Below are 18,391 nucleotides of genomic sequence, written 5' to 3'. Positions count from 1 at the left end.
AAAACATCTTTAAAAAACAACTGTAAAAACATATTAAAAAGCAATTCCAGTACAGATGCAGACTGGGATAAGGTCTCTACTTAAAAGGCTTGTTGAAAGAGGAAGGTCTTCAGTAGGTGCCAAAAAGATTGTAACAGAGTCTAATATTTAAGGGGAGGGAATTCCAAATGGGCAGTGCCACAACACTAATGGTCCACTTCCTAAATTGTGTGGAGTGGACCTCCTGGGAAGATGGTATATGCAGGAGGCCCTCACCTGCAGAGCGCGGTGATTGAATGGGTATATAAGAGGTAAGACAATCTTCTGGGTATCCTACCAAAACTAGAACCTTGAATTTGGCCCAGAAGCTAATGGGCAGGCAGTGCAATTCTTTCAGCACATGTTGGTGATATCCTGCCCTAGTGAGCAATTGCACCACTGCATTTTGCACCAGCTGCAGCTTCTGGACTAACCTCAAAGACAAGATTTGTATTCCATGTGATATTGTAATTGTTAAGCGATCTTGTTTTCTTATAGGAAGCAAACTCTGTTGGGCAAGTTCCTTCATAAGCTAAGGTACTTTTGGCTATCTTGCTCTTTCTTTTGCTAATCCCATCCATCTCTTCTCTAAACACAGGTCCTACTAGGTCAGTCATCTTGCCTTCCTATACTGAGTCTGCTTTTCAGCCTTTATCTCTGCAACTTAGTACACTTGGGCCCATGGAAGAGCAGGATGAGGAAAACTTGTTGCATTTTGCTGAGAGGGAGCTTGGCAGTGAACAGGCAGAGGAGGAGGAGGAAACTCAGCTTGTTGTGTTGGACCCAGAACATGTAAGAAAAGACCAAAGCTTAAGACAGCTATGGTGTTGGCACCTGGATAAACTGGAATGCAAACAAAGCTACCTGTTAGCTATATTGTAAGATGAAATGAATTTATTGTAGATAGCTTACCATGAAAATATTATGGCCTATTTTTGACGTAAAAATATACAGATATTTTACAACACCTTATTCAAATTGGAAACCTTTCATATTTGAAAATAGCCTGTGACACTGGTTGAATTTCACAGCATGGACTATGGAAGGAAAACAGAGTCCTGATATTTTCCGTTCATTTATTTATCAAAATATTTTTAAATTGCCTTCCAGTCCACAGGTTAAAAGTCAGATGATAAAAGTCGGTATTAACTTATTCTTGCTTCTTTCTGTAGCCCTTGATGAAAAGATTCCAAAGTGCTCTAAAGACCTACCTCAATAAACAAATTGGAAAACTGACTGATGAGCTTCGGGGGCTGGTACAGTATATCTATATATATAAAGTATTTGCAAATTTAACAATGAAAGGGGGGGAAACAAAGGAGAATTAATGGAATGAAATAAAATTAAAATATTAAAGGTATAAAAATAAAATAAAGAAAAAATAAAGAATATATGAATACTACTAATCGTAACAATAAACCACCATCAGTTTATATTGCGGGTACAATAACCATGAGTACATGCTCATGGAGTTTGAACTGGCAGTGACTGACCAGGAACAAGACCTTGGGGTGTAGTGGATAGCTCGGTGAAGAAGTTGACCCAGTGTGTGGCAGCTGTGATGAAAAGGCAAATTCCATGCTAGGGATCATTAGGAAAGGTATTGAAAACAAAACTGCTCATATCATAATGCTGTTACACAAATCTATGGTGCGGCTGTTGGAATACAGTGTACATTTCTGGTTGCCTCATCTCAAAAAGGATATTGTAGAGTTGGAAAGGGTTCAGAAAAGGGCAACCAGAATGATCAAGGGGATGGAGCGACTCCCTTACGAGGAAAGGTTGCAGCATTTGGGGCTTTTTAGTTTAGAGAAAAGGCAGGTCAGAGGAGACATGATAGAAGCGTATTAATTATGCATGGCATGGGAAAGTGGATAGAGAAAAGTTTTTCTCCCTCTCTCATAACACTGGAATTCATAGACATCCAATGAAGCTGAATGTTGGAAGATTCAGGACAGACCAAAAAAAGTACTTCTTCACATAGCTCCTAGTTAAACTGTGGAATTTGCTCCCATAAGAGGCAGCGATGATCACCAACTTGGATGGCTTTAAAAGAGGACAAGACAAATTCATGGAGGGTAAGGCTATCAATGGCTACTAGCCATGATGGCTATGCTCTGCCCCCATAGTAGGAGGTGGTATGCTTCTTCTGAATATCAGTTGCTGGAAACTGCAGGAAGAGACAGTGTTCTTGTGCTCAGGTCCTGCTTGCGGGCTTCCCATAGGCATCTGGTTGGCCACTGTGATGCTGGACTAGGTGGGCCACTGGTCTGATCCAGGAGGCTCTTCTTATGTTCTCATGCATCTTGAGTTAAGCATATAAATTAATATAAGCCCTCCAGATGTCCAGGTAGGCATCCACTCAAAATTGACATCTGTATGAAATATTTGTTAAGGTGTTGGACTACAACCTGGGAGACCACGGTTTGAATCCCCATATAGCCATAAAGCACACTGGGCAACCTTGGGCCAGTCACTGCCTCTCAGCCTCATGAAAACCCTATTCATAGGGTCGCCATAAGTCGGAATCAACTTGAAGGCAGTACATTCATTCATTAAATATTTCAAATGTAGCCAGGGCACTGAGGTCCTCAGTCACATTGCATAATAGACAGTGGATGTTTATCCTTCCAGGCTCAAAGTATAAGTCTCTTAGCAACCAAAAGGGCTTGCAAAATCCACTTTTATTGTCCTACTGTTGACCTCCATGCTACAGGATATAATTTAAAAATGCATGAACATCTGCAAATATCAAGGATTTCGCCCCTCCTTCCTCCCTCTCCTGATTACAGACAGCAGCCACAAAGAAAAGCAAGGTGGAGAGAGAAGAGCTTGGTGTAATCTTGTATGGAGTCCAGCAGCAGTTGGCTCGACTGCAGATGGAACTGGAGAAGAACCACAATTGCCATTCCCAGATTGCCATGGCACGCCGCCAGCTAGAGGAAGAGTTGCACGATCTGAGGAGCATGTACAAGAAAACATGTCAGAGCACTGAAGATGAACGTAAAAAAGGTGACCTGGTCCTGTAGTGCTAGGTTATTCCTCATCCTTTTCACATTGTGAAATTAAACATCACATGCTTGCTTTGCACGTTTTTGCTCAGGTACTCAGGGACGGTGTGTTAGCTGAATTAACCGTTATGAGACTAGAGCAGGCTATGAATATTTTAAGCACCCAACTAATTTTGCCTCCTATCAAACCTCTTAATTATAGTATGATTCTTGGGTCACTCGTAAGCAGACATGGTTGATGGTCAGTATATCACAAGATTAGTTTTGTTTCATTGTGTTTATAGTTTACTATATTAGTTGAGGGAAACAAGAGGTCAATGTAAAAGCAACCAAATGTGATATATGGAGAGTAAGTGGATTCTATACTTTGTAGAAGTCACTTTCTGCAAAAGCAGAAGTTGATACTGGATATCGAATTCAGCATCCTGAGAATCCCAGTTTTCATTTTAAAAATCCAGTTGCAACCTTCATGGCTATAAAGATAAAACCAGAGCTTGGAAAAGTTACTTTTTTTTGAACCACAACTCCCATCAGCCCCAGCCAGCATGGCCACTGGATTGGGCTGATGGGAGTTGTAGTTTAAAAAAAGTAACTTTTCCAAGCTCTGGATAAAACTAAGATTAGAAAAATCAGAGGCCAAAGAGGATAAGCAGCATTTCTGGTTGACAAAGCAACCTTGTAAATAAGTCTATAAAATTACTAGTCATTTTTTTACAAGCCTGCTCAGACATAGCTTGCATTTTCATGCTAGCCGCAGACAAGGGATAGCCCCTCCTTCACAGCCACCATGGAAACACATGCTTTCAGCCTGTCAGCAGGCAAGTGAAAAAATTGCCTTCTAATAAGTGGACTGGCAGAGGAGGGATGGAACATTCTGTTCCTCCTCCATCAGTCACTACATTTCCATGTTAGTTGCAGAGGAAGTGGCTTCCCTTCCATCATAGCCAGCACAGAAACCAAGAAGCCTGGTAGAGGATGAATGGATTGCTTCATCCTTCCTCTGCCTGAATAGAATTCCTTGTCATGTATGGCTACCAGGTGAGTTGTTAAAAACAAGTCTGGGTCTAGGGGTAGGCTCTATGCAGTGCTCCTAGTGCTTTTCTTAGGGCTAGAGAAGTAGACTAAATGATGCAAAGTAAGATGAAAGTATATGATTAATTTAAATGATTTACTAAGACCACAGTGTTCAGGTTTAAGGGCTGAAGGAAAGGTTACCCTAGCAGGGAATTGGGGGTGGGTGGGTTAGTATCAAAAAGTCATGCCTCTGAATCAGGAATCGCCAACATTTGGAGGGTTGTGGGAACATTTGGAAATCGGAGGAACTGTCATGGGTGCCACAAACACACTGTAACCAAGCACACACACTGCAGCCTGTTCTATTGACTACAATAGAGTGATTCTTACAAGCCTAACTGCAACAGTGTGAGCAGCCCTCATGGGTGCCAGGGAAGGCTGCTACAGGTGCATGTGTGCCCACAAGCACCATGTTGGCAATTCCTGTTCTAGATATCTGATCAAGGACATCACAGGTGAGCATCCCATGAGTCGTGGACTGCATGTGACCCTTGGCTGCTTTCATACATGGGGCTTATTATGTTAGTTTTAACGGATTTAAAATGGTAGTGTTTCTGTCCTGATTTCTAAAATTCCATTCACACTGCAGTACCTGATATATTGGCATGTTGCTCAAATGTCTTTTACACTGCTGCAATTGGAGACAGCAGGACCAGGTGAAAAAGGCAAGAAAAACAGCAAGAAAGCAAAAAACCCATAAAGAAAGAGCCAGAAACCAAAGCACTGAGGAAAAGGGGAAAATGTGGTCAATTTAAAAATATAAGCTGCTCTGGCTCAAGTAAAAAAAGGATGAGAGGGAGGGCTTATAGACAATAGAAAAGGACTCGAAAAGCAACTTCAGGAACTATCACACACAATAAGCCTCATGTCTGAAAGCAGCCAGGGGAAACTAGCTGGAGTAAAGTGAACACAGAGAAGAGAAAAAAGGCGTGTAAGATCTATTAGCAGCCGCCTGGCTCCATGGGGGTGGGGGGAGAGGGGAAGAGGTGGGAAAGAACAGGACGTCCAAGGCACAGACCAGAAGTAACACTCAGAAAAACAATGTAAGGAGGACTCACCAAAGGCAAATGGGGAGCAGGCACAGGCAGGAATGAGTTAAAAAATACAGAAATATAGCGAGGCTCCAGAGAAGAAGCTTGGATGCCTGTCACATGACAGGCTGCAAGTGCAAATCTCCTGCAATCTTCTGGGTTCCCAGTCCTGCAAATGGATTAGTTCTGGCATTACCACTGAAATTAGTGCTAAACTTGCACTATATTCCACTAGAATTCCAGAACTAGCTTGTACTTCGTGTGAAAGGTCAAATATAATGGCATATTACCAGGTAAGAAATCATCCGAAAAATGGAATAAAGTGCAGTGTGAAGGCAGCCCTTCTCTGTTCTTTGTGTAGCCCACCAAGTCCTTGGGAGCCCGCCAACATTTCTGCTACCCAGCTGACCAGCCGTCATGTCGATATTGAGAAAAAAATTGCTGTTCCCACACTGCTAAGCAGTGCAGTGGCAGCTATCTTGCTAACATTGGGGGTGGAGGAGTCTTTAACCTCCCCCCTGCATGCACACACATCATTGCTTCCAATTCAGCCAAGCTCCTTTTAGCTTAATAATTAGCTGGTCATGATTTATGGACCAGCATTCATAGTATACTGATGTGACACTCTAGAGTCCTTTGAGAGGCTTTGCTTCTCTCCTTTTCCAGGCACCCCAAGTGTCATTTGGTTTACTAGTTCAGATAGGTGTTTAGTTACTGCCAATGCTATTGGTGAGACTAACGAAAATAAAATGGACTGCCTTCAAGTCGATTCCGACTTATGGGCAACCCTATGAATAGGATTTTCATGGTCAGCGGTATTCAGAGGGGTTTTTCCATTGCCTTCCTCTGAGGCTGAGAGGCACTGACTGGCCCAAGGTCACCCAGGGAGCTTCATGGCTGTGTGGGGATTCGAGCCCTGGTCTCCCAGGTCATAGTCCAACACCTTAACCACTACACCACACTCCACCCTAAAATTCACTATAAAGCAGTAGTTGCCATTATCTATTGAATCATAGCAATTATTAGAAAGAGTAGATGTTTCCATCTAGGTACCTAACTGCCCAGTCATACGTCTGCCAGCTTCTAACCTTTAACCATCCAATTCTCCCATTGAATTTATTGTCTTTCATATTAACTTAACGAAAAAGACAAATTTCATTGTCATGGGATGAGAAAACCTAGTTAGAATCCCCAAAAGCAGGACATGTAGGTTTTCTTAACAAAAGAGGATAGGTTTATTATTTAACAAAGAATAAAAAGTCACAGAAAAATAAACAAGTAAAATGATGTTTCTACCTTATTATTTCCCGTTTGACAGAACAGGCAGGCACTTCATTGCCTATGGAAGATCTATAGCAAGAAGTGGTAGTTCCTAGATTAGAAATCCAGGATCCAGAGAAGTGCATGGGAGTTTGCTTTTACCAGTTTCATGATTTAGGCTGCAATCCAGTACACACTTACCTGGGAGTAAGTCCCATTGAACACAATGGAGCTTATTTCTGAGTAGACATGTATTGGAATGCAACCTAAATCTACTTGGTTACTTATTCTAGGGAAAATTGGCTGTGGACTAGCCTCATTGGTCAAAGATACTAAAACAATAGACCAGGCCAAGGTTGGACTTGCCCTAGTCAGGCCATATACATCTGGACAATTTGATGTCTAAGGTTGTGAGGAAAGAGCCACCAGAAGTATGTGCTTCTGATTAATTCGAAATGAAGGCTACTTCAGCCAGTGCAAGCACAGACTTGGACAACTTTACAGTATATTCTCAATTCTACATGAGATGTTCTGAAACAAAGTATTTTAATATTGTCTCTGATTTCTATGTTCTTTCTGTATCCTATCTTCCAAATCTTAAGGTGACAGTGTTTTTTATTGGAAGGTTGGCTATCATGTGTCTAAGTCAGGAATAGCCAATGTGGTGCCCTCCAGATGTTATTGGACTCCATCAGCTCCAGCCAGTATGGCCAATAGTCAGGAATGATAGGAGTTGTAGTCCAGCAACTTCTGGAGGGCACCAAATTGGCTACCCCTGTCTAAGTATTTGGCAGCATGTATTTTGTCTGCAACTTGGGTATCTGATCATGCCTAAAGAATTCGGTCAGGGTCCGACAGGAGGGCACAACTCGGTGGTAGGAAATATGCTTTGCGTGCTTTAAGCTCCCAGAACTGGATATTAACTCTGGGACCCTAACCCTAGAAGATTAAACTGAAGTTAATTCTGGCATGTACTCTGCCACTGAGGATCTTTGGCAGCAAGACTGGAAAACACTTGCCAGTTAGAGAGTAGCTGCAAAGCACAGGAGATAATGCCAGGCCAGATGGACCAATGGTCTGACTCAAGATAAGGCAGCTTCATATTATTCTGAGATGGAAAGGTTTTCGACAGGAGACAGCTAATGGAACCAGAAGACCCTTTTAAAGGTCCTGGCAAAACTGGCAAGAATCTCTTTTGTGAGTTCACATTATTAATTGATTGATTGATTGATTAAATGTATATCCTGCCCTTCCTCCGAAAAGGAGCACAGAGCAGCAAACGAAAACATGAAAAACATCTTATGGGCGTATCTTATGGAAGATATAGTAGATTGTTTTCCTTAGGGGCTTGGGGGGGCTCAGTGGTTCTTCTTCTTTGTATGTTTTCTTAAAAGATTTAAAATATTATTTTAGTATTTTTTTTCTCTTTAGTTTAGGGTTATACCTTTCTATTTTGTATTGTTCTACCATGGTAATTGTAAGAGTATCCATGAGGATGTCCCTTTATCTAATTATTTTTAATCTGCTCAGGCTTGCAAGATGACTCCTAATTGTATGCTGAACTGTATTTGGTATTGTATATTGTCTTGTGACTTATTTATTGTATTGTTTTCTGAGTTGCTTGGTATATTGTTTTGTTTTTTTCTTTTTGTACTGTTGTCTTTATTCTGTATATGTTTTTGAGATTTTTTTGTATGTCACTTTGAGTTTCATTCTGAAAAAAGTGACTAATAAATATAATAAATAAATAAAAATAATTAAAATAATCTTTAAAACAATGCTTCTATATTGCCTGTAGCTTTCCTGTTTTCCTTAAGCCATCTGAATGGAACAAAAGCAGACCCTCTCTCCCTCCAACTGTGGAAAATGTAATCTCTATGTGTAAAAAAGAACAATAGATTTAGCTTCTGAGTGAGACTGAGGAACAGACAGAGAGAACTGAGTTTAGACAAATAACATTTTGCCCCCCTATAGAGGTCTGGTGTGGGAGCAGCTGGTCTAGGCTGCCTTTTGGAATGTTTAAGCTCTGCTTCCACCTATTCTCAGCCTGTATAGTTGCATATAAACTCAAATATTACAAAACACCATAAGTGCTTCCCTTTCAAAGGAAACAACCCTGCGTAAATGCTGTATTCAGGGAACTTGGCACTGTTCAGAGTAGGGTGAGAGTAACAATATGTTATTAGGGCACTATCAAAAATTCAGCTGCTTAGCTGGTGAGACACCTTGGAACAACTGATGCAGCAGCCACCTTTAAGAGGAAGTTACTTCATCTGAACTGCAAGACCTTTCATTTTTTTGGTGAATGACATGATGCTTGCTTGAATACATTTTTAGTCTCTAGGGCAGCTTCTGCTCTGAAACTGGAATTTAGAGCCTGACATCCTTTTACTTTACAGAAAGACTCCTAGTCTACATGGCTTGTTGCTTTCCCCACTCCTGACTTTACTTTTAGTTGTGGTCTTGGCTATATATGTACATGTGTGTGTGTATACACACACACATACACTGGTTTTGTTAGTTTCATCCATGCAGGCAGAGATGGAAAGTCTGTCCCTGCGCCTGTTCTACATGCAGAACATGGATCGAGATGTGCGCGATGATATTGCTGTGATGAAGAGAACAGTGAAGAAGGCTGAAGTGGAGAGGATGCGTGCAGAGGCGGAAAAGCAAAAACAGGTACCTAGCAATTGCTGATCTTCCTCGGGTTTTAAATTATGCTCTCTACCTCCTACCACATCTCCCTCCCTCCTATATGTAAAAATAACTTCTTCTCTGTATCCTGCCAAAGCTCATCTCCTCTGTCCCATTTGTCTTCCCTGTTCCCATCTACTGCAATGTTTCTTATTCCTTTCCCTTCCTTATGTGGAAGGGAACTTCCTTATGTGGAACTTGCCCCTCTGCAGAAGTCTTCCTCAAGTCTTCCTTTATTGAACCACCCAAGCCTCATTTTATCTACATTCCCATTGCCACTTGATTGTCTACCCCATTCTCTACGGGATGTCATAACTTGAACAAGTTTTTTGAGACTAGAGAGGGGCAGGACAGTCCTTTCTTACCTCTGCTTCAGCAGTTTTGTGATGCATCTAACCAGGAGTGGGGAATCTCAGGCTCAAGGGCCAAAGGTGACCCTTCAGGTCTTTCTGTTTGGTCCTGGGAACTCTACCCAGGTCACCTCCCTCCTCCAAGACCACACACCTCACTGTCCCTCTTCCATGCCTTTCTTGGATGCCTTTGCCTGGCTGGAATGTATAATTAAACTGTGACAATGTTTTGCTTGTCTGGATGGAGAATGAAGAATATGTGTGTAGAAACCTTTAACTTTTCCACAGCTAGAATGTAGCCTACTGTACATCTGTTGTTACATCTGTTGTTTTGCCCACTTTTGCCTCTGCCACAAAACCTGGAGGGCAGAGATGGGAAAGTCCGACTCCACCCTAGTCATTTAGCCAGGTTTCAGTAATACACACTATGTCAGTGCACTCTTCCAGGATTAAGTCCTGGATTAAAGTGATTTTATTAGTCACTGACCTTGCATTCATCAGCAGAACAGTAAAATCCAGGGAGTTCCCAGCATGACTGCCAGTGTCCCGTAGGTTGGGAAGGGGATCAGGAGGGAAACAAGCACGAAGATGTCTTATATCCCTTCCCCTGTGATGGCCAATCAACCTCCCACCATTGTAACATCCCCTACCCAGAATTACCTCAGTGCCAGACGCAGACTACTCCAGCCCCAATGCATGTTAAAAGAAGCCTGACACTGAAAAACCAAATCAGCAAAGGCGATCTTATTATTAATATAATCCCAAAAATGGGAGTCTGGAGCTTCATTTAACCATCCAGCGATATGTTATAGATTGTTTTTCACTAATTATTTTCAAAGTTAAATCCCTTGGGGATATAAAATATAAAAGCCACATAAAGAAAAACCTAAAGTTATGACTTTCTCTAAACTGTGCTGAATGTCACAAAAACAGCAACACTGATAGCTGATATCAACAGCAGCTACTTGAACACCAGAACCAAAGTTAACCTTTTACTTGTAAAGCTTCCTCATGTTTATTAGAATTAAAACTGAGTAAAGAGCTACAAAAGAAGAAATTGAGATTCACCATGGAGATGCTTATGGTTATCATCCAATGATACTGAAATCCATGGTGAGCATGGAGCAAATATAAATATTAATCCAGGTGCTTTTTTTATTCTCACATTATCAAGACTGAGTGCGCAGGATGAGAGCAGGGAGAGAGCTGGTACTGTTATCATGGAGTTGTCTGATTTCACAGGACCTTCATGTGGACCGCCTAACAAAGAGGGTCAATGAGCTACAGGAACAGATTGCTCTATATGAAGCACAGCATATGGCCCAGGCTGAAGACACAAGAATCACACGACAAGAAGTGGGAGAGGTGATTACTTTATGTGGCTAATACGTTTTTGTGAAAAGGCAGGTTTCCAACCACTCTTCTAAAAAGATATGCACATGTATTTGTAAACTTAACTAGCCATGTTTAAAACAAAATTTTTTATTTGTTTGAAAGTTTACTGAGATATGCTTTCACTTTTTATTTCATGTAACCATTTACATGAAATAAGGGACATAACGTTGTTTAAAGTTGCAATTCGATACACACTTACCTAGGAGCAAGCCCCATTGAACTCAATGAGGATTACTGTTGCACTGTTCAAACTCTTCTGGCAGAGCTAGTGATTCACATCTTGATCAACTGCAACTGAAGAACCCTCTGTCTGACTAAATCAGTAGAAGGGCCCTCTGTCAAATTATCATCAACAGCATATGAGGGGGGTGGGGTGGAGCAGCAGCACTGCATTCACTGAGAGATGAGGTGGGACAGGTTTAGGCTGCAGCAAGGCTGGGGGAGCTCCAAGTTGGCAGCAGTGGCATCCTGCAGGTGCATGCACACCTGTGGCGTTACCACTGCCAACCTGGAGGCCCTCCCCCTGACCTCACTGTGCCCCATCCCTGTGCAAGTGAGTGGCAGTGCCGCTAACATCAAGAGGACGCCTCTGTTGCTTCAGGCACCCCCAAAAGAGCTGCTGCAGATTATATATCAATATTTTAATTGATTTAATGCATTTATACCCTAACCTTCAATTAAAATGTTGAAAATACTTATGTATGTGTGTGTAAGTATTTAATACACAGACATATATTAGTTCATAATATTCTGGGGCAAACTGCATGTTACAACACATATAAAAGAAGTCCTGATAGCCATTTTTTTTAAAAAAAGCAGTAGTTTTTGGCAAAATAAGCAGACACCTCCTCAGCATCAATAATTCTGGAAAGATAAATTTTGACGAATTATGAATAAATGGCATTTTTCATGTGTTTTTGTTATAGCACAAAATGGACATCTTATGTATATATTTTTTGAGATTGCATCGACCACTTTGTTACAACTTGTTAAAAATTTATTTGTGTATGTTTATCTGCCTCTGTCAGTCTATATTACAAAGATAAGTCAAGGTGTATAAACAGGATGAAGATAACTTAAAAATAGTTTTGATTGATTAATTTACTGATTAGATTTATTGGATTTATATCCGCCCTTCCTCCCAGTAGGAGCCCAGGGCATCAAACAAAAGCACTAAAAACACTCTAAGACATCATAAAAGAATTTTAAAGAACAGTTTTGGAAGAATGTGATTTTGAGTAGAAAAATTACATTGCAGGAGAGTGGATGTGGTTAACCCTTTCCACATCACCTACTGTGTGCAATGTGCCTGTACAATTCTCCCTATTGTAGCAGTCACCACTTGCAATTTAGGATTACACAGATGTTTTTAATTCTCCCAGACTTTACATACATGTTCCTGCTTTTCAATATAGCTGATTCTTTTTGCAGGTTTGTTTTTAGTTTAAACTCTTATGACATATAAAAGAGAGAAAAAAGAACCAAGATGTTGGTTAAGAATCAGAATATATAACACTGGTATTGGGCTGTATGGAAAAGGAGGAGATAGCAATGATAGAAAAAGGATTTGATTCTCATTGTTCTGTGCAGTGTTGTCTTTCACCACAGTGTCTTTGCAGGCAAGTATAGAGATACAAGCTATTTACCTGGAGAAAAAGCAGCTGCTGCATCAATGGACTGTCAGTTTGAGTGGGATGAAGCGCCGTGATGAGGCCTATGCTGCTATGCAGGAAGCACTAAGGTAACTGCACTGAATGAGCAGAGATTCTTTGGATTTGGATTTTTAAAGAATTCCTTTAAAAAAAGAAAAATATGTTAAAAATTGTCGCTTTTGAGTTAGATGAATATCACCATAATTCATTTTAATCTCTGCATTGGGGTGTATACCCTTCAGGTTCTTGTTTGGATTACCAGAGATGAGATGCAGACGTGAGGTTTGCTTAAAAAGAGTTAAAATTTACTGAGTTCACTTACAAAGCATACAGCCAAGTATCCCCAATAAAAGTGGATCAGCCACACAGCTCTGCAGTAGCTGGTGTCAGACTGAACACTCATACTGGGCACAAGAGACACTTTTATAGCATAAAAATTGGCATACAAACTGATATGATTACATAAATGAGTGATGACTTTAAGGCATCAAAACATTACATCATGGCACCTGCTACATATAATTGGCTATTCTGACCTTTAACAGGACACCTTCAAAAGCAGACTAATTGCTAGAAAACTATATTATTTTAAGATAGATAGCTGAAACATCCTGGCATCCTCCCTTGGCAAACTATATGCCTACCTTATCTTTGTCTCTATCTTTGCTAACAAGCACACCTACACTATCTCGTCATTGACCGTACCTTGACTCATCCACCTGCTAAGAATATGACATATTACTAGGAAAGGCTACATCATACAACATAACAACAACTGATAGGCAAAGCCGCTAATTGCCTAACGGGGCATTAACTGCTCCAAAATCTACGTTATCTTGGTTAACAAGGCACTTTCCCAGCATACCAGAATCACTCTTGGCAGAGCATCACACCAAATGCTTATTAGGAACCCCAGATTAGACTCCAGGTGGCTATGAGCTAATTAATTGACCGTTCCTTGAACTATCTTCCTCAGATACTGAATGCTAAACTATAGAACTAAGGGGGGGGGGAATACAAGCCTCCCCTTGCCTACAGGCAGCTATTCTGCTAATATAGCTGCTGAACTTGCCCACGGGCCAATACATGGGGGAAAGAGAAATATTTCTATCCTCCTGTTTTCCCATGCTAGCATTTTATATATGGATCCTGCTCTATCATGAAGCTTCATACATCTAGGCTGGGCAGTTAGGAACATGGCTCCTTTCTTTACCTATGATTTGGATCTTGCCAAAGCTGAAAAATTATCCAGCTACAACATGACAGTTCCCTCAGCAGATGTGCTAATATAAATACTATGTGAGACATTGCTTTCTCACAGATACATTACAGCAGGATGGCCCACTTCCTGTGTTTATTGCCGATTTGCAACTTTTGCATCTAAGTGGCTTCAGAGTTTATAGTTCTTGAGGATTTTGATGAGTTTGATATTTTTGCAGCTGCCTTCCATGTGGTGATCCTATTAGCAATGATAGCAATGTTTTTTGTGGGGTGGGGTGAAGAGTCACATCTGCCCAGCAATAATATACTGCAGTTTGAATTTTGGAAAACTGATAAAGTCTTAGCAATACGTTTATGTTGCCAACAATAAAGTAGTAACTCCTGAATTTTTATCTTGCGAAGAAAAGATTATCTGGAAAGGTCCTTGTGAGGCGTCCTTCCCTGGCTCTCCCTGTCAGGTTCCTACCTGCTTGTGGTTACTGCCTGTCTCTAGGCACTACCAGGGACTCCACCAGTCCGGACCGCTCTCTCTTATGATTTCTCTCCCTGCTCTAGCACAGATCTCAACAGATCCCCCTGCTAGGCAACCACCAGTAACGTCCCAATACTAGTATTCCCAGAGACTCTGAATACTGGTATTGTTATTCTCTTCACCGCTGCCACCATTTGTTACAGTTCCCCTTCAGCCTTGGTCATTACCTTACCCTCCCTTCTGGTCTGTGAAACCCCAGCCAAGGATCAGGCCTTTGGTAAACCAAATTAAGTATTTATTACAGATAACAAAGCTAACAAGATTAACAAGATTTCTTCTTAAGGCACATAAGCATATGGTTTTACTCAATACTAATCCGAACTCCACCTCCCTCCTGGTAAACAACTCTCTAAACCCCACCAAGCAATCCACTCTTTCTCTTCTCCCCCCAGATTCCACAATTCACCACCTCACATTCATCCAGATTTACCTGTCATCCTTTCATTTATACTGTCAGCCATTTTAAACATTCAGCCAATCATCAAGCATTCTATTGCCCATTCACTCCCCCTCCTCTTTCACTACTTACCATGTATACTCTAAACAACCAGCACTTACCATATATACACTAATATATAGGAACATCACAGTCCTCACTTAACAATAAGGAAGGTAGGTGGCCCTTGAGGCTGAGTGAGCCAGTGTGGCCCTCTCTGATTTCCACCATAGTTCATTTGAAGCAGTGGTGATGATGTAATTATCTGGCCGTGGATCTTTCTCTTTCTGTTCCTGCAGAGAATCCAGGCACAAGCTCAAGTCTTTGGAGATTGAGATTGAAGTTTACAAGAAGTCCATCATCAAAGAGGAGGAAAGGAATGAGCTGTTGGCTTCTATCTTGAACCGTTCAGAGAATGATGGCAACACAAGCAGGAAGCTGATAGCCCAGAGTGTGACTAAACAGGATGCCATGAAAGTGGAATTTGGTACCTACACTCGTACTCTCCATGAAACAGAGCAAGCCCTCACTCGGGCCCATGCGGTGAGATCCTGAGGCCAGGCATTGGTTCCTGTTTGAATCTAGTAGTCACCCTCACCTCTGTTCTGGTCACACTCATGTGTACTTTTTAACAGCCACGTATCTTTCCTTTCCAGGACCAAATGGCACGCATGAATGAACTGGTTCTCCTTCGCAGAGAGATAGAGAAAGGTTCACAAACAAAGCAAGATCTGGAGAATGAGATCATGGGCAAGCTGCAAGATCAGCTGATGTCTAACAAAACAGCAAAATACTACTTACAGCTGGGCATCAAGCTTCAAAACAGATTGATGAATTTGGTATGTATAGCAGCTGCCTACCTACCAAATAGTTACCAGGTTGCATTGACAGTAGAGGGTTTCTCCCCTCCCTTTTTGTTACATTTACAAAGTTCTGAAACTTAAGAACATCTCCCACTTCATAATAAATCTCCCTTTACCAAATAAAGTTAAAATATATTCTTAGCATAATACATTTATTTTCCTCAGGGAGACTCAAAAAACATTCTAAAAAGAATGAGCAAGCATTGTTAGACCTATTTTTTAAAAAAACTTTCCCAGTTCAATTCTGGATTCCTGATGTGTTTGGGTCTTCAGACCACATGGACACGTTATGAGGAAATGCTGCTAAACTTCAAACATCCCTCTTTCCTTTCGTAATAAAAGGAGAAAATGTACAGATTTAGGAATGTGATTCAGATTTTTGTTTCTGTTATGCATAATTACAATGAGAATTATTCCATTTGCAGTTCACCTCCAACTGATGGTGTGTTAGCTGACGTTTCAAGGCAATCTAGTTTTTGAGGGTGTAGGTAGAGGGCGATTCATGCAAAGGAAACACAACTGGAATAAAATCTCTGCCTTCTTGTACAGGAGTCCTTGTCGTCTTGCACAATTTAGATATGGATATTCTTCAGCACAGATGTATACTCTTTAAGAATGTCTGCCTCTTAAGAACGGGTGTGGGCCCAGTACCCAAGAATCACTGGCAAGTAGGGCAAAGCAGGACTCAGAGTTCCATTGGATATCTGGATTGGGAGTTTGTTTCAGGAACCCTATGGTATAAGGCTGGGACTAAGTACCATCAGCCTTCTTGGATTACGTTCACTCTGGCCTTATAGCCCTCATTGGACATAGCTGGAAATAAGAGATATGCAACTTAAGTCTGCTGTAGTTTACAAGCAATGTGAAGATTCTGGATTGGCCAGACCTGACCTTCTTCCCTTGCCTGGTCAACAGAGCGGTGTCTTCTGCTGATTGTGCTTCAGACACCAGCTCAAGGTCTGTGTCCTAGCAACTGATCTCAGGGACCTTGGATATTTCAGTCTCTGTACTTAAGTACAGCCACCCATGGCACAAGTCTGCCCCTGATAATCAGGATTGCAAAGCCATGTTTAAGCTATAAAATGAGCATGAATGACCAGTCACCAAGCTTCCTGAGGTACTAAAGTCTAGGAGTCCAAAGTCTTATTAAAATAATTGGTTAGAGAGGTAAAAGCAGGAACCAATTTTTTTAAAAAATTCCAAGAACTCTGGTGGAGTTGGGTAACCAAGAGTAAGATACAACTGAGATTGCCAGCATTCAGAAAAGCAAAGGGGAGGAAGAGAGTTGACTAGAAGAAAGCATGACAGGAGTAAACTAGAATCAGAGCTGGTAAAGTAATTCAACAGGGTTCATAAAAAATCTTTTTGCTGTTGTAGACATACAGTATACTGTTTCTTTGTTTCATAATGAACAGCCAGTCAGGAGCAAGTTTAATAAAGCAAACACCAAAACTGAAGGTTGAGTGTAGTTCAACAGCAACCTAATAGCCTTCAGATTCAAGCCCTATTTGTTACTGTATGCTGATATTGTCATACTGGGTCAGGTCAATGATTCCTCTAGCTCAATATCCCATTATTTCTGTAGTATAAATACCCCCAGAGTTAGCTCTCAAGGGAGTTACACTTAAGATCAATCAGAAAACACAATTCAAGTAAATGGGTGTGTGGGGAGAGGAGAAGGGCTGATTCTTGCATCTCATGTTCTAGCCTCTGTTCTTTATTCTTGCATTCAAGTTGCTGTTGCCAAAGCTTGTTTGGCTAGTTTATTCCACCCGTGCATTTTTAACTAAAGCCAATTGCTAATACTTCAATTTAAAAAAGCTGCAATCAGTATTCTGATCTTGGCAGAGAGATATACATCTTGCAATTTCAACATTGTAAAACACATTTTACCAAATAATGCCATTTCTGTTAGGTCTTGATAAGACTTTAAGAAATTCTGTGTGTGTTAGTTGCTGGAGAGTGGTGGTGAGGAGAGCATGTTAGATACTAGTCCACAGCTCCTATACCCTACCTCCCAATTGCTAGCTGTTAGGCCCTATGACATTGACAAAGGTTTCCCTCGCAGAAGTGTGTCGCAACAAATGTACATCTGGATGGCACAGACAGACCTCTGGTTGGGTCTGGTTGCAGTTAGGACCAGGTGGAGCACTGAAAAGCTAGTGTGGTAGTAAATAGTAGCAAGTATTTTAAGGAAAAATTTAATGAAAATATTTATATGGATTGATCCATCTTCTGTCATTTGGTGTTGGCAATAATGATTAATTTGTGAAATAAATTCTTAGGCTTTGGGAGATTCACAAGCTTTCCTTGAGTTTCTATTAAATAGCAATAGAAGTTTCAAGCCCTTTCCTAAGATATAAATTTATATTCCAATTTCTGCCACTAAAAGATCTCAGTTGTACATAATTCATATTTGCCTGAGCTTTTAATAGTGATTAGGTTTAGCTAGGAATAGTAACTGTTTTGACTGATTGCCTCTCCTGATGTTTTATGTACACACGACTAATACCTTTGCTTGTTATTTGTTAAATATTTTTGATTCTTGTAATTTGCTTCATATTTGTAAGTTGCCAGAGTGCTTTTATAGAATAAAAGTGGCATAGGCATGGACATTTTGTAAATAAGTAAAATATTGACTACTATAGTGAACATTAAGAAGAAAGGTATATCACACTTCTCAAACAATGAGGAAGAAGTCAGAGAGAAAAATCTATATGGTGCAAAAGCAGAATGGTCTTTTTGTGTCATAGGACTTCACCCTTTTTCCTTCATCATGACGCTCCCCACATCCTCAAAATTTGCTCCAGAGTTTTGGCAGACCTTATGGAGCAGATTTTGGGGGGATGTGGAG

The 18,391-nt window shown here is 40.9% G+C and overlaps 1 protein-coding gene across 1 annotated transcript in view; it reads left to right on the top strand.

The window, feature by feature from the left end:
• The window catches only part of CCDC40 (coiled-coil domain containing 40), a 52,610-nt gene that overhangs the window by 12,176 nt on the left and 22,043 nt on the right, over positions 1 to 18,391 (top strand). Inside the window, exons 6-13 of the mRNA XM_061615805.1 lie at positions 617 to 810; positions 1,191 to 1,274; positions 2,811 to 3,030; positions 8,916 to 9,073; positions 10,681 to 10,803; positions 12,453 to 12,574; positions 14,974 to 15,217; positions 15,331 to 15,513. Coding sequence (XP_061471789.1) covers positions 617 to 810; positions 1,191 to 1,274; positions 2,811 to 3,030; positions 8,916 to 9,073; positions 10,681 to 10,803; positions 12,453 to 12,574; positions 14,974 to 15,217; positions 15,331 to 15,513 — 1,328 coding nt within the window. The remainder of the gene's footprint in view (positions 1 to 616; positions 811 to 1,190; positions 1,275 to 2,810; positions 3,031 to 8,915; positions 9,074 to 10,680; positions 10,804 to 12,452; positions 12,575 to 14,973; positions 15,218 to 15,330; positions 15,514 to 18,391) is intronic.

This window comes from Rhineura floridana, chromosome 3, assembly GCF_030035675.1.
Source record: "Rhineura floridana isolate rRhiFlo1 chromosome 3, rRhiFlo1.hap2, whole genome shotgun sequence".
NCBI lineage: Eukaryota > Metazoa > Chordata > Lepidosauria > Squamata > Rhineuridae > Rhineura > Rhineura floridana.
The sequence above is the reverse complement of the archived record's forward strand: the minus strand, read 5'-3'. Positions and strand labels throughout refer to the sequence as shown.